Raw genomic sequence first — 15,926 nt, 5'->3', positions numbered from 1 at the left:
TAGAAATCATTCTAATATGCTGATGTATTATCAAAGCTAAAAAAACATTTATTATTATATGTTGAAAACAGCTGAGTATACTTTTTTTCAGGTTTCTTTGATGAATAGACAGCATTTATCTGCAATAGAAATCTTTTGCAACATTTTAAAAGTCTTTATCGTCACTTTTGATCAATAAGCATCCTTGCTAAATAAAAGTATATTCATTTCTATAATGATGCTGAAAATCCATCTTTGATCACAGGAATAAATTACATTTTAAAATATATTAAAATAGAAAACAGTTATTTGAAAAAAAGTAAAAAATATTTCAAAATTGTACAGTTTTTGCTGTACTTGTGATCAAATAAATGCAGGCTTCTCTAAAAAAAACGTACTGTTCAAAAACTTTTGACTGGTAGTGTATAATGTGTTTATACTATATAAATAGCATTATAATATTATTTATACATTTATTGATCAGTTTTGCATTCTGAATAGATTTGTTTGACAGCTACATACATAAAAACAATTTGAAGTCCAGCAACGCGAGTATTTTCCCGCATTCCTCCGCGCGGGGGTGTCAGTTCGCGTCCATGCCGGTCATGGCGACAGTGCGTTCATGTCCATGAGGCGGGAAGCCCGAGCTCCTCACACGGTTTAAAGTGATCCCAGACAGCGAAATCAACGATGGCTGGCGTTTTCGACATCGATCTGGACCAGCCAGAGGAAAATGTCTCCGATGATGAGCTGGAGGAGGTAACGGACAGACGTTTTGTGGAAGTAAACGACACGCGGGAGTGTTCCACCCCGAGCAGAGTGCAGGCCTGAGGCCCGAGGAACAAGCGTCGGGCTGCTTTATGTTATGCTAACATGCTAACGCTATTACCCTACAGTGTGTTTTATGTACTGTATAACTGCTATTCTGTTTGTCAGCACATGTGTCAGAGACATTTGAGTTTAACGAGCTGAAATATGTTTTATATGTAGTAGTCAAAGACACAAGCTGGAGATAATAGGGTTGTATGTGAGCGTACTACTTGGTAGTACAGTAGAGTACAGTTGGGGCAATTTAAAGGGCTGGATGTGTGTGTTTCCTTTCATATCGAAGCTTGCAGTGCAGAATACCTTAGATGTATACGTTTTTTGCATGCATGTTGTTTAGAAATCTTTATTGGCTTAGTTAATGTGCATTTTATATTTACAAGGATTAGTGAATTAGGAGTTGCAAGTCCATAGATGGTGCATGTCACCTTATGGGATCTCTGGGAATAGTATTGCGAAATCCGACTCCTTACGTTTTCATGTTCAGACTAGAAGTGTTGCCAACTGTTGCCTCGTAACGTTATCTGCTCGTGCACTGATCATCTCTCCACCCAACACAACGCTGTTCACTATTGCAGAGAATTGAGCCTTTATTGATTATGCATTTACACTTCTCTTCTGCAGGCTCAGATCAATGACCTCATGGATCAGTGCAGTGGCTTTGAGTTGTAAGTATGTGTAGTGGTTGCAATAAAACATTCTGAATGTTTATTTTTTGTTTTAAATGTGACCCTGAACCACAAAACCATAAGGGTCAAGGTTGAAATTGAGATTTGTAAATCTGAAAGCTGAATAAATAAGCTTTTCATTGATGTATGGTTTGTTTGGGTAGGACAGTATTTGGTCGAGAAACAACTATCTGAAAATCTGGAATTTGAGGATGCAAAAAATTAAAATAATGACAAAGTCGCCTTTAAAGTTGTCCAAAAGAAGTTCTTAGCCATGCATATTACTAATCAAAAGTTAATTTTTGATATGTTTACAGTAGGAAATGTACAAAATGTCTATATGGAACATGATCTTTACTTAATATCCTAATGATTTGTGGCATGAAAGAAAAATCGATAATTTTGACCCATACTATTTATTTTTGGCTATTGCTACAAATATACTTGTGCTATCTATGACTGGTTTTGTGGTTTATAGTCACAAATTATTAATTATTATTATTGTTTCCTGGAGTTTTTAAAAAAGAATTGACCCAATTCAGATGAGATGAATAATGCACATTATGACTTTATTTCTTGTTTGTTTGTTTTTTTATAGTAACATGGACGACTGTGAGAAGATCGAGATTTCAGAGGACAATGTCAACCAAGGCACTGAGAACATCCGTCCAGAGTGCTTTGAGCTTCTCCGTGTGTTGGGGAAAGGAGGTTATGGAAAGGTATTTTTATTTTATTTTTTATTAATGTAGCACATATGTGACCCTGGACCACAAAACCAGTCATAAGGTTAAATTTTACAAAACTGAGATGTATACAGCATATGAAAGCTCAATAGATAAGCTTTCTATTGATATATGGTTTGTTAGGATAGGGCAATATTTGGCCGAGATACATCTGTTTGAAAATCTGGAATCTGAGGGGGCAAAAAAAATCAAAATACTGAGAAAATCACCTTTAAAGTTGTCCAAATTAAGTTCTTAACAATGCATATTACTAATCAAAAATTACATTTTGATATATTTATAGTAGGAATTTTACAAAAAATCTTCATGGAACATAATCTTTACTTAATTTCTTAATGATTTTTGGCATAAAAGAAAAATCAATAATTTTGACCCATACAATGTATTTTTGGCTATTGCTACAAATATACCCCAGCGACTTAAGACTGGTTTTGTGGTCCAGGGTCACATATTTGTTTCCTTTTTTTTACACTACCAGTTAAAAGTTTAATGATTTGTAATGTTTTTAAAGAAGTCTCGTCAGCTCACCAAGCCTGCGTTTATTTGATCCAAAGCACAGGAGAAGCAGTTATATTGTGAATAGGGATGCTCATTTCGGTTAATTTCCCTGACCGACAACCGCTGCTCGTTATCCGAACATTAACCGTTAACTGATAAAATTAGAATAATAAATTAGTTTAAAATAAAAATAGAATGCACGAGTATCTGTGATGATACATTAAAAATACAAGCAAATGTTTTATTTTAACGTGCAAACAGCAGCATACAGAGCAACAACAAAAACTGTATTGACATATACTTAAATTATCACGCATCAGCAGCGGTTCTGAATGAAAAAAAATGAAGAATATAAATAGGCCTACACTAAATATGTATAAATTAAATAACTAGCTAATTAAGATGACAAAACTAAAACACACTGAATCCTTTTATGCGCTTTGAAGAACTGTACCGGTCTTATTCTTCTCGTCGGACATAAAAATATAGCAGGCCAGCCAATACCTCAGTGTGCCTAGTTTTTAACATGTCCACATGCTGTACGGATAGGCAGGACCGCTGCCTGTTAACTCTTAGATCCGCGAACAAAACACCATCACAAAAACCCTTTCAATTTGCGGTTCGGGACTTCCATCCACTGTCATATGCGTGTGGAGAAGCGCGTGTTTTACAGCGTTCAGCAATAGCCAATCACAGACATGTATGTTGATTCGATTATCACTGTGGCCAATCAGAGGAGGCTATGTTTCAATCCACTCACCAACCAAAGTGCCGGTTTCAGTTTTGCTGACTTCTACACTTTCGCGAACTCTCTTATTAAAACAAAGAAAGTGTTGGCATTATATAAATAAGAGATTATTTGTGCAGTGTAAAGGTTATTTTATTACTTTTTAATAACTTTATGAGATTGCGATGAACTACTCTAGGATGAGTGATAGCTTTCCAGTGATTGTAACGGGAGCGCCTGTTGCGCACTTTCTAGACTATAATTCATTCAGAATTTGAATACATTCACTCACAGATTCACTCTCTGATAACCCAATAACGCCACTTGCCATTGAGTTGCATATACTACATCTGTTTACTAAGTAAAGGTGAAGCGAAATATGTCTGTACAGCCACACTGCACGTGTCGACACGCGCGCGTGAGTAAACAGATAACTTACAAATAGCATTATTTCTTTCACCATGCAGCAAACGTAAAAAAAAAAAGAATAGAAAAAAACCCTTTTAAACCGTTTAACTGATAGTAATAATCGGTTAAAATTCTTACTGTCGGTTAACGGTTAAACGGTCAATATGAGCATCCCTAATTGTGAAATATTTTTACTGTTTAAAATAACTGCTTTTAATTCGAATATATTTTAAAATGTAATTTATTCCTGTGATTTCAGCTGAATTTTTTGCATCATTACTCCAGTCTTCAGTGTCACATGATCCTTCAGAAATCATTCTAATATGCTGATTTGCTGTTCAAGAAATATTTTGGTAACACTTTACAATAAGGTTCCTTAGTTAACATTAGTTAACCACATTAGTTAACATGAACTAATAATGAACTGCACTTATACAGCATTTATTAATCTTTGTTAATGTTAATTTCAACATTTACTAATACATTATTAAAATCTTGTTAACATTAGTTAATGTAGTGTGAATTAACATTTACAAACAATGAACAACTGTATTTTCGTTAACTAACATTAATGAAGATTAGTAAATACAGTAACAAATGTATTGCTGATGGTTAGTTCATGTTAATTAGTACATTAACTAATGTTTAACTAATCAACCTTATTGTAAAGTGTTACCATTTTTTCATCAAAAATGAATAGAAAGTTCCAAAGACCAGCATTTATCTGAAATAAAAAAGCTTTTGTAATATTATACACATTCAAAAGCTTGGAGTCGGTACAATTTTTATTTATTTATTTTTTGAGAAAGAAATTTTTGAAATTAATACTTTTATTTACTAAGGATGCTTTACACTGATCAAAATTGATGATAAAGACATTTATAATGTTACAAAGGATTTCTATTTCAGATAAATTATGTAAATCAACTTTCTATTCATCAAAGAAACCTGAAAAAAATCTACTCAGCTGTTTTCAACATTGCAATAATAATGTTTTTTGAGCAGCAAATCAGAATATAAGAATGATTTCTGAAGGATCATGTGACTGAAGTAATGATGCTAAAAATCAGCTTAGTAATCACAGGAATAAATTACGTTTTAAAATATTCAAATAGAAAACAGTTATTTAAAATAGAAAAAATATATCAAAATTGTGCTGTTTTTACTGCAAATAAATGCAGGCTTGGTGAGCAGAAGAGACTTTTGACTAGTACTGTATTTTTAAAGTACTTTTCACACTTCATCGTCGCCTAAAATTGCTGAACATTGTAACACTATTACAACAGTAAAAACATTTACAGTTATATTACGTTTACAAAACAAACCTGTTTTAAAATATTTAAAGGCTAATGAGCACAAATAGTACTTTAAATAATGTTGGAGAAATTTTATTAGCAGTGGGTATTATAATATCATAATCAAATATCAGTACTGTAATATCAAGTATATATGCACGAGGGTAACCGAAAACTATTAATAATATTTTTGTTGATTTGAAATGAGCTGTAAATAAAAAAATATATATATTACCAGATATATAAAAAAAAAAATGTAAAGCTACAAATGTCAACCTGAAGCACTGAAATTACAGAATTATAAAACTTTAGATTACTGTTAATATTTAGGTTTAATATTATATTTCAGTTTTAGTTATATTTAAAAAGAACAAAAACTAATAAAATCAGAACAAAATTAAACCGAAAATATATATATAAAAAAGGCTGATATAAAACTATAATAGTATATACACCGCTGTTCAAAAGTTTGAGATCAGTAAGATTTTTAATGTTTTTTAATGAAGTTTCAAGGCTGTGTTTATTTGATCAAAAATACAGCAAAAAAATTAAATAATATTTTTTAAAAACTAATTTCTTCCTGTAAACAAAGCTGAATTTTCAGAATCAGGTTTACGCTGATTTATTATCAATGTTGGAAATTTGCTGGTTAATTTTTGGGGGGAACCTGTGATACTTTTTTCAAATAAAAAGTTAAAAAGAACAGCATTTATTTAAAATAGAGATCTTTTCTAACAATATTCACTACCGTTCAAAAGTTTGACGTCAGTAGATTTTCTTTTTTTGAGACTTTTTTTTTTTATTCAGCAAGGATGCGTTAAACTGATCAAAAGTGAAAACCAAGATTTATATTGTTAGAAAAGATTTCTATTTTGAATAAATGCTGTTCTTTTGAACTTTTTATTGATCAAAGAATCACAGTTTCCAAAAAAATATTTGGCAGCATAACTGTTTTCAACATTGATAATTCTAATAATAAATCGGCATATTAGAATGATTTCTGAAGGATCATGTGACACTGAGGACTGGAGTGTAATAGCTGATGAAAATTCAGCGTTGCATCACAGGAAAAAAATTCATTTGAAACTATATTAAAATAGAAACCATTATTTTATATTGTAATAACATTTTTCAATATTACTGTTATTTTTCTGTATTTTTTGATCAAAAAAAAAATGCAGCCTTGATGAGCAAAAGAGAATCCTTTAAACATTACAAATCTTACTGATCCCAATAACTCTATGGGGCAGAATTCCTTTTGAACCTGTCTGGGCTTGAATTTAACTTTTTCCTTGGTGTTTTTCTTTTTTGTAGGTTTTCCAGGTTCGGAAAGTATCCGGTGCGGGATCAGGAAAAATATTCGCCATGAAAGTCTTAAAAAAGGTTAAGCAAATTCCTTAAATTTGAATGCAGTCATTTACATTTGTGGCGACGTCTCAATGTCACTCTATTCTGCTGCTTGTAGGCTATGATTGTACGCAACGCCAAGGACACAGCGCATACTAAAGCAGAGAGGAACATCTTAGAGGAAGTCAAGCATCCATTCATCGTTGATCTAATCTATGCCTTTCAGACGGGCGGCAAGCTTTACCTCATCCTTGAATACCTAAGTGGTTCGTGAATCAAGAACAACCTTTGTCTCAGAGATAGATAACTTCTCATTCTTTCCACGGTCCTCCTGTTGCTGCGGAGTTGCTAAGGAATACGTTCTGCCCTTGGAGGCATTCCTTCTGAGAATGTGTTTTTTGTTTAATTTGGGTTTGAAATGGTTTAGAAGTGGGATCTTTTGAGATATGATGTGGTGAAGCTTTACTATCAGTCCATCTCTGTGTTTGCTCTTAAAACTGTTTGTAGTAAAACCGCTTTTCTTTTGCAGGTGGGGAGCTTTTCATGCAGCTTGAGCGCGAGGGGATTTTCATGGAGGACACAGCCTGGTAAGAAAGGGCGATTTGATCAGTTTTGTGGCTTCCTGCTTTACAGCTGATTCATGCTTAGCACTTCAAACATGTAGTGTTTTATTCAAGTGTCAACTTTTTAAACAATTTTCAAGAAAACACGAACACCAACACATGCATACAATAGACCTTACATTCAGCATGATGAGATGAATGAAGATAATCAGAATGATGCTCAGGGTTTTTACATGCAGCTTTTACTTGGCTGAAATCTCCATGGCTCTCGGGCACCTGCATCAGAAAGGCATCATCTACCGAGATCTCAAACCTGAGAACATCATGCTCAACAACCAAGGTTTGTCTGCTTCTTTTTGTTTTGAGTAAATCTGAAAATGAACTGAAAAATCTTATTCATTATAATAATCTGATTTGTCTTCTTACAGGACATGTAAAACTGACTGACTTCGGGCTGTGTAAGGAGTCGATTCATGATGGCACAGTGACACACACTTTCTGCGGCACTATTGAATACATGTGAGGCGTTTAAAAAAAGCTTTAAATCTTTGTGACGTCTAAGTGGCTAATTTCCTGCTTTGCAAATGTCTCTTTTCATTGCCTGGCGTACCCGTGTGACATGCATTTAGATGAATTCTACAGTAGTGTGAGAAGTTTGTTTATTTCAGGGCTCCGGAGATCCTCATGAGAAGCGGACACAATCGGGCTGTTGACTGGTGGAGTCTGGGGGCTTTGATGTATGACATGTTAACTGGAGCTGTGAGTAGAAATGGCTTGTGAATTTGTCTAGCCTGCAATACTTCAATTTAGTTTTTGTATTACATTTTGCAATGTGTATTTGTTTCAGAATTAATTTCAACAATCAAATACTGATCTTGACTATTTAGATCTCATTTGAATTTAAGTAATTTAAGTAATTTTTATTTAAATTTTTGTTGAGGTTTACAAATTCCTTAAAGCGAACCCTCTGTATTAAGACTTGTATGGCTTAAAGGAGTAGTTCACTTTCAGAACAAAAATTGACAGATAATGTACTCACCCCCTTGTCATCCAAGATGTTCATGTCTTTCTTTTTTCAGTCGTAAGGAAATTGTTTTTTGAGTGAAACATTTCAGGATTTCTTTCCATATAATGGACTTCTATGGTGCCCCAGAGTTTGAACTTCCAAAATGCAGCTTCAAAGGGCTCTAAACGATCACAGCCGAGGAAAGAAGGGTCTTATCTAGCAAAACGATTGGTTATTTAAAAAAAAAAAATTACAATTTATATACTTTTTAACCTCAAATGCTTGTCTTGTCTAGCTCGGCAAGATGAGCATTTGAGATGAAAAATATTACAAGGTGTAAATGTTTTTAGAAAATAACCGATCGTTTCGCTAGATAAGACCCTTCTTCCTCGGCTGTGATCGTTTAGAGCCCTTTGAAGCTGCATTTAAACTGCATTTTAGAAGTTCAAATTTGGGGGCACCATAGAAGTCCACTATATGGAGAGAAATCCTGAAATGTTTTCCTCAAAAAACAACATTTCTTTTTACGACTGAAGAAAGAAAGATATGAACATCTTGGATGACAAGGGGGTGAGTACATTATCTGTAAATGTTACTGAAAGTGAACTACTCCTTTAATATAGCGTAAATGATGTCTCTTACTGAAATATGTAGTAGAAAATCCACATTACTATATACATATTTTTTTTACGTGTTTTGATTACGTAAAACGGTTGTACTTGGTCAGCTACTGCCACTATCTGTTCCTATTTTTACTGCAACAAAACTCGGAAAATAAAATACTGATATGATTACCACAGCTACTGAAAGAGCTTACAGGAGGCGATTGCTATAAGCATTGGCTTAAACCATTGATTTTCCCCACAAAAAGTATAAATGCAATCGGATATTGAGTGAAACCCGTGCTGAGAAACTTCTTCAGTGGTTGCAGCGTCATAAGCATTGGCCTATTAACATCATTTGTAAGCTCTTTCAGTAGCTGTGGTCTACTAAAAGCCTCAAAGGCATCAGGGCTAAAGTGGAGAGAACAAAGACACGGGTGTTTAGGAAGTTTTATTTGTCCACAGGCATCTTCCCATTCTTCTCTTCTAGAGATGCTCCGATCAGCATTTTTGGGGCCGATCACCGATTACCGATCACCAAGATCATGATCTGCCGATTGCCGATCACTGCCGATCACAGAATGGCAGGGGAATGGGAATTCTTTGATCTATAATCTAGCAGAGTTTGCATCATTTGTAGAAATGAAACTAACTCTAAATTAACTATATTGAAGGAAAAAAAACCTCTAGAAATAGGCTACAGTCAAGATCTTGAAGAACCACCAAGTTAGGGTTAAGTTGCTGATGCCTTCCCTGCTGAAAAAAACATGCTGGTCCTTTGCTGATTTATGCTGGTCATGTTGCTGGTCAAGGACCAGCATTAACCAGCCAAAGAACCAGCATGAACCAGCAAAGGACCAGCATAAACCAGCTAAAACCAGCATCCCAGCACCAAAACATACCTAAGCAGCATATGCTGTTTTTTTCACCAGGGTTTGACGATAGCAAGACGATTATTAATATTATCCGTCAAAAAGGCGCCTAACTTTAGTGATGCAGTGCATGGGGAAGAGATTTATTTATATTAAAGTGCACCACGCACTAGACTAGACTTATTTGTAGCTGCTTTTTAAGATGGTGTAAGGATTATATTATCCAGCATTGCAGTCATTAGGATAAAGGTAGTAAAATGTGGTTTAGGCTGAATTAAATATTATATATCAGAATCTGTCTGTATATAGGAAACACAAACATTCACCTCAGTAACATCTATATGCGTTCATTAGAATTACGATGCGATAAAATGGCGCTAACCATACGCACGTGAATTACACGCGCACCGTTTCTCCTCATTCTATATGGACTGAACTACAACATTAACTGATGACAACAATCAGACATACAGCGGTAACATTATTGCAATATGACGGGTATAGAAAGATACATTCATTTACATTCAAGCACGCACATTCACCACTCAGAATGAAACCGAAAGTATACTTCTCCAGCAAAACTACAGTCAGTGCTCTGTACATGCACAACTTAGTCATATGCCCAAGAACAAGACTACCCTTACAAAACTAATAAAGAATTTAGTACTCATGTTGCATGTTGCCACTGGTAAGCTCCGCTCTGCTGTTATTTACCTAGGCGCCGTGCATGCACGTGTGAAAAAGTTGCGCGAGTAATTTACGTCAAGTGATCGGCTTTTTTGATCGGCGCTTTTGGGGTTCGCCGATCAAGCTATTTTTTACCCAATATCGGCCGATCATGATCGGTTGCCGATCGATCGGAGCATCACTATTCTCTTCTTATTGCTATAATAAACAGTAAAGACTTACATCGTTTCTCTTATTGCCCTTTGACTGAAAATTACAACCAAAAGCTGCACAATGTGGCATCGTATCAGTATTTTATTTTCCAAGTTGTGTATTTCGACTTGTGTTGCGGTAAAAGGCTGTGTGCAGTTTACTGTGGATTGACTGTTTTGAAACTCATATGGTAGTTACATAGCCCCTAGACCTCAGTTATCATGAAAAAAGCCAGGAAATTTCAATTTTGACAATATGGGACCTTTAAAATTACGTAAATCTTTCATAGGTTTTCTACTACATATTTTAGTAAGAGACATTAGTTACATTATATTAAGCCGTACAAGTCTTAATACCTAGGGTTCCCTTTAAATCAGCTCATAATTTAGGCAACACACCATCTAGGGGATGCAAGGAGTCCATTAAGAATGTCTTTAATTATTTTTGTAAATTGTGTTTTTTGGTTTGGTCCGTCAACACTATTGTGTTCTCTTAAAGTATTAAGGAAATATTTTATTTGTTATATTTATATTCACTAAATGTAATAGAATTTCATTTTGATTTCTAAAATTAGTCTCATTCTGTCAACTTAATTAAAAAAGATAACTATTTTAGTATAATGACAATGTATAAACCAATTTAATTTTGAAATGAATAATTATTATACTTAAAGTGATGGTTCGCCCAAGAATAAAAATTCTGTCATTAATTACTCACCCTCATGTTCCAAACCCGTAAGACCTTTGTTCGTTTTCAGAACACAAATTAAGATATTTTTTGATGAAATCTGAGAGCTTTCTGACCCTGCATAGACAGCAATGCAACTGACATTTTGAAGGCACAGAAACGTAGTAAGGGCATCATTAAAATTGTCCATGTGATTCGTGGTACTCTTGTGAAGGGCGGCGGACTGACCCGGAAGAGAAGAAATGGTTGAATAAAGTTGTTATTTTAGTTTCTTTGTGCACAAAACAATTTCTGTAGCTTCATAAAATTACGGTTAAACTGGTCAGTGTCACATGGATGATTTTATCTATGTCTTTATTAACTTTCTGGGCCTTAAATGTGGTAGTACTGTTGCTGTCTATGCTCTTCGATTTTATCAAGTATCTTAATTTGTGTTCTGAAGATGAACAAAAGTCTTATGGGTTTGGAACGACATGAGGGGGTATAATGACGAGACTTTCATTTTTGGGTGGACTATCCCTTAAAGATGTCCTTCACATAGTATAAATAGATTTTTATCCATAACGAAATACAGTTAGCTTTATACTTGTCAGCGAGGTCTCTCACAATGAGGTCATTGTGTTTGGGGTTCTTGGCATCAGAAAGTTTGTAAACCATTGATCTAGGCAGTTTTGATGTTTTTGAACATCCCTACTATAAGTGGATGCTGCTTTTTGATGTGGATATATTTTTTTTTTTTTACCTTTCCAGCCCCCCTTTACAGGAGAGAACCGGAAAAAAACCATTGACAAAATTCTTAAATGCAAACTGAACCTCCCACCCTACCTCACACAAGAAGCCAGGGACCTTCTCAAAAGGGTAGGTGAAAATTAGTTGATTTTTTTTTTTTTCCAGTAATACACTTATGTGTTGCGTATTTGATTTTTGTAACTTTCTAATAAGTCATTTTCTGTCATTTTGTAATTATTATTTTACTTTGTTCAGCTACTGAAAAGAAGTGCCTCATCTCGGCTTGGGGCTGGACCTGGAGATGCAACAGAAGTACAGGTCAGTTTATCAACATCATGTTGAAGTCGACATCTTAACCCTGTAAAGTCAGAATAATCAGAAAAATCTAATGTTTTGATATTTAGATAAAAATGTAAAAGTCATCTGATACATCGAGCTTTTATGGCTCATATAGTATGATGTGTCACTCCATATTTTCCAATGAAATGTCTTATTTGGATATTTAAAAGCCCAATTTAAAGCTGCAGACCGTAACTTTTTTTTTTTTTTGTTCAAAATGTGAAAAATTTATATAATAAGTAAATATATCATAAATCCATTTTCCAAACCGTGTTTTGGGCTTATCCTGAATCACTACGGTGTACTTACAATAAGTTTTTATAATGTTCTTCCACAAGATGCATGCAGTTTTGTTTATTAACCACTAGAGCACCAAATGTTACAGACTGCAGTTTTTGTTGTTGGGGCCAAAACATATAACACAATGATTATTAAGAGGTTAACAAATAAATGTTTCTCAGAAGCCTCATGTATCATATTTGATACATTTTAACATGATGGGGAAAAAAAATAATAAATTATGTATGGATTATCAAGTAAACCTAAGTTGCTTCAGTCAGGTGAGTGTTTGTCTTGAAGTTTTATGAAGAATATAAAAGTTATTCTTACATTTACTGTTTATAAAAATGTCAATGTTTTTTGAGTTATACTGAAAGACCTTTTGCTTGTTAAAAAATCAAACTATCGGTCATATGACAGAAGGCATGTAGGAGATTGTACACAACAGGTTTTTCAGCAAGTTTTGATCATGTTGATAATGTTGAGGCCTTAATGTGTGTATCAAATACGATAAATAGGCTTTATAGGGAGAAGATGACTTTCACTGTGGATGTTGTGGATGTTTTAATGTTTAACCCGACTTTAGATTTTAGAAAGAAGTGTTGATCTTTAGTTTGTGATTTAATTTGCTTGAATTTGTCTCCCAGACTCATCCCTTCTTCCGACATGTTAATTGGGACGACCTCCTTGCGCGTAAAGTAGAACCACCATTCAAGCCTTTCTTGGTAACTACAGTCACTTTTTGTGGTGTTCGCCATCTTATGGGTTAATTGAGTATAGATGAATTGCGTGACTTGATGTCTAATTTCGACAGCAATCTGCTGACGATGTGAGCCAGTTTGATTCAAAGTTCACCAGCCAGACTCCCGTTGACAGTCCTGATGACTCCACACTGAGCGAAAGTGCAAATCAGGTCTTTTTGGTAAGGCAGCCAAGTCATGATTCCACTGTCCTGTTTATCTTGTTTGTTTTATGCTTTCCTTACCTATTCTTTTAATTCTTGCAGGGTTTTACCTATGTAGCTCCATCTGTGTTGGAAAATATAAAGGAGAAGTTCTCATTTGAGCCAAAAATTCGTTCACCTCGCCGCTTTTTGGGAAGCCCTCGAACGCCTGTCAGGTAATCGCAGTTTTTGGCTTATACAGTTGAAGTCAAAAGTTTACAGAATCTACAAAATGTTAATTATTTTACCAAAATAAGAGGGACTGTTACATGTAGTCCACAAGAGAAAGTAATAGTTGAATTGGTTAAAATGACCCTGTTCAAAAGTTTACATACACTTGATTCTTAATAACTGTGTTTTTTTTTCTTAATAGCTGTGTTTTTAAGTGATAGTTGTTCATGAGTCCCTTGTTTGAGTTCAGAAAAATCCTTCAGGTCCCAGAAATTCTTTGGTTTTTCATCATATTTTTTTGTATTTGAACCCTTTTTCAACAATGACTGTATAACTTTTAGATCCATCTTTTTTTTTAAATGAGGATGACTGGGGGACTCATGCAACTATTACAGAAGGTTTAAATGCTCAGTGATGCTTCAGAAGGAAACACGATGCATCAAAAGCCGGGGGGTGTAAACTTTTGAACCGAATGAAAATGTGTGCATTTTTCTTATTTTGCCTAAATATCATATTTCTTTCATTTAGTACTGCCCTTCAGAAGCTACAGAAGATACTTACTTGTTTCCCAAAAGATAAAATAAGTTAAACTTACCCTGACCTTTTAATTCAAAAAGTTTACATTTCTTGCTCTTAATGCATTGTTTTTGCTTCTGGAGCATCAGTGAGTGTTTGAACCTTCTGTAATAGTTGCATATGAGTCCCTCAGTTGTGCTCAGTGTGAAAAGATGGATCTCAAAATCATACAGTCCATTGCTGGAATGTTTGTAGTTCCTAAAGGATTTTTCTAAAAATTCAACTATTATTTTCTCTTGTGGACTGTATGTAAACGTCTTTAATGTGAAATATCTCATTCATGTCAGTACTAAATAAAATAAAAAATAGCATGCAGTTTGTATGATCCCTCTTATTTTGGTAAAATAATTAACATTTTGCAGATTCTGAAACGTGTATGTAAACTTTTGACTTCAACTGTAAATTAAAAACCATTTTCTTCCATATTTCAGCCCGATTAAGTTCTCAGGAGATTGTTGGCCACGAGGTCCCACTTTACCCGGATCCTCCACCCTCCAGTCCCCCACAGAGCTCGCTATGGAAGTGTCCACAATGGATCAGATGGAAGTCCAGCCTAGTTCCGAAGCCACCGCTCCTCTTCCCATCAGGCAACCCACTGGTTCCAGCGTGGGCCAGTTTAAGCAGCAGGCCTATCCTGTGATCTCCAAAAGGCCAGAGCATCTACGTATGAACCTATGACCATTAGTTCAACTTAGAGTTTTCCTTTGCTTTCTCTGTTTCTTTTATATGGACACTTGGGGAGAAGAAAGGTCCCTGCCGTCACTACCATCTGCTATAAACTGTCCTTCACATCTGATGAGCATGTGTCTTTCACTGAGTTTGAGAAACTGCTACAGTTCCTCGCATCCCAAAACCTCAGCGCGCATTCTTAGATGATTCCTGTCATTACATATCAAATGGATTATCAGGATTGGGCCTTTTTTGGATTATCAACTTTTTTTACATGATTTTACCATAAAAGGAACATGAAACAAACAAAAAAAAAAAGAAAAAAAAGTGACAGTTTGCAAATATGCAGATGAGTAGATGCTCACTGCGAGATCAAGAGATGTTGAGGAATTGCTTCCAATGGGATGTTTTGAGTTTTTACAGTATTTCCAAAGGGAAGCTGAATCGCTTTCCAGCTGTTAAGCAATTGTACAAATCATTGTGGATTGCGGGGTGAGATGCATTTGTGGGATTTCGCCCAGTGGAGGTTCGCAACCTGACTTAAGTCTTATACGTTTTTAATTGAGTGTATCCCACAGTGCTGTATAGATGATGGATAAATACACGAGCCTCAATAAAAACAAATAAGTCGACTTTTGAAACTTTATTATGTGCTGGGGTGTCAAATTAAGTTGGAGAGTTTGTAATTTCACGAAAGATGTGCATTAGACGATCATGGGTTAATACAAAATACTACCATTCATCATTACTTATGCTCATCAAGGCTGCATTTGTTTGATCAGTTAAATAATTGAGGTAAAACAAAGTTTAAATACACCTTGCAGAATCTGCAAAATGTTAATTATTTTACCAAAATTAGAGGGGTCATACAAAATGCATGTTATTTTTTTATTTAGTACTGACCTGAATAAGATTTCACATAAAAAAAACGTTTACATATAGTTCACAAGAGAAAATAATAGTTGAATTTAAAAAAATGACCCCGTTCAAAAGTTTACATACACTTGAGTTCCAGTTCATGTTAATGAGTCCCTTGTTTGTCCTGAAAAGTTAAATTGCCTGCTGTTCTTCTGAAAAATCCTTTTCCACAAACTCTTTGGTTTTAGCATTTTTGTGTATTT

At 34.7% G+C, this 15,926-nt stretch overlaps 1 protein-coding gene across 1 annotated transcript; it reads left to right on the top strand.

Moving 5' to 3' along the window:
- The first annotated feature begins 583 nt into the window (after positions 1–583).
- On the top strand, positions 584–15,451 carry rps6kb1b (ribosomal protein S6 kinase b, polypeptide 1b). Its single transcript, XM_073817288.1, has 15 exons — positions 584–738; positions 1,429–1,472; positions 2,071–2,191; positions 6,458–6,526; positions 6,609–6,756; positions 7,020–7,077; positions 7,293–7,393; positions 7,482–7,572; positions 7,722–7,812; positions 11,850–11,957; positions 12,084–12,146; positions 13,094–13,171; positions 13,261–13,368; positions 13,453–13,565; positions 14,568–15,451. The coding sequence occupies exons 1-15, from the start codon at positions 670–672 to the stop codon at positions 14,812–14,814; spliced, it is 1,509 nt and encodes a 502-aa protein (XP_073673389.1). The 5' UTR covers positions 584–669; the 3' UTR covers positions 14,815–15,451.
- Positions 15,452–15,926: the final 475 nt, after the last annotated feature.

The sequence above is a fragment of the Garra rufa genome, chromosome 14 (genome assembly GCF_049309525.1).
Source record: "Garra rufa chromosome 14, GarRuf1.0, whole genome shotgun sequence".
Lineage (NCBI taxonomy): Eukaryota > Metazoa > Chordata > Actinopteri > Cypriniformes > Cyprinidae > Garra > Garra rufa.
The sequence above is the reverse complement of the archived record's forward strand: the minus strand, read 5'-3'. Positions and strand labels throughout refer to the sequence as shown.

Bases quoted from the DNA above. Each gene is read 5' to 3' on its own strand.
- rps6kb1b (XM_073817288.1), top strand. From the start codon at position 670: ATGGCTGGCGTTTTCGACATCGATCTGGACCAGCCAGAGGAAAATGTC. The intron at 6,527-6,608 runs GTTAAGCAAATT...TGCTGCTTGTAG, and splicing joins CCATGAAAGTCTTAAAAAAG to GCTATGATTGTACGCAACGC. The intron at 11,958-12,083 runs GTAGGTGAAAAT...TACTTTGTTCAG, and splicing joins CCAGGGACCTTCTCAAAAGG to CTACTGAAAAGAAGTGCCTC.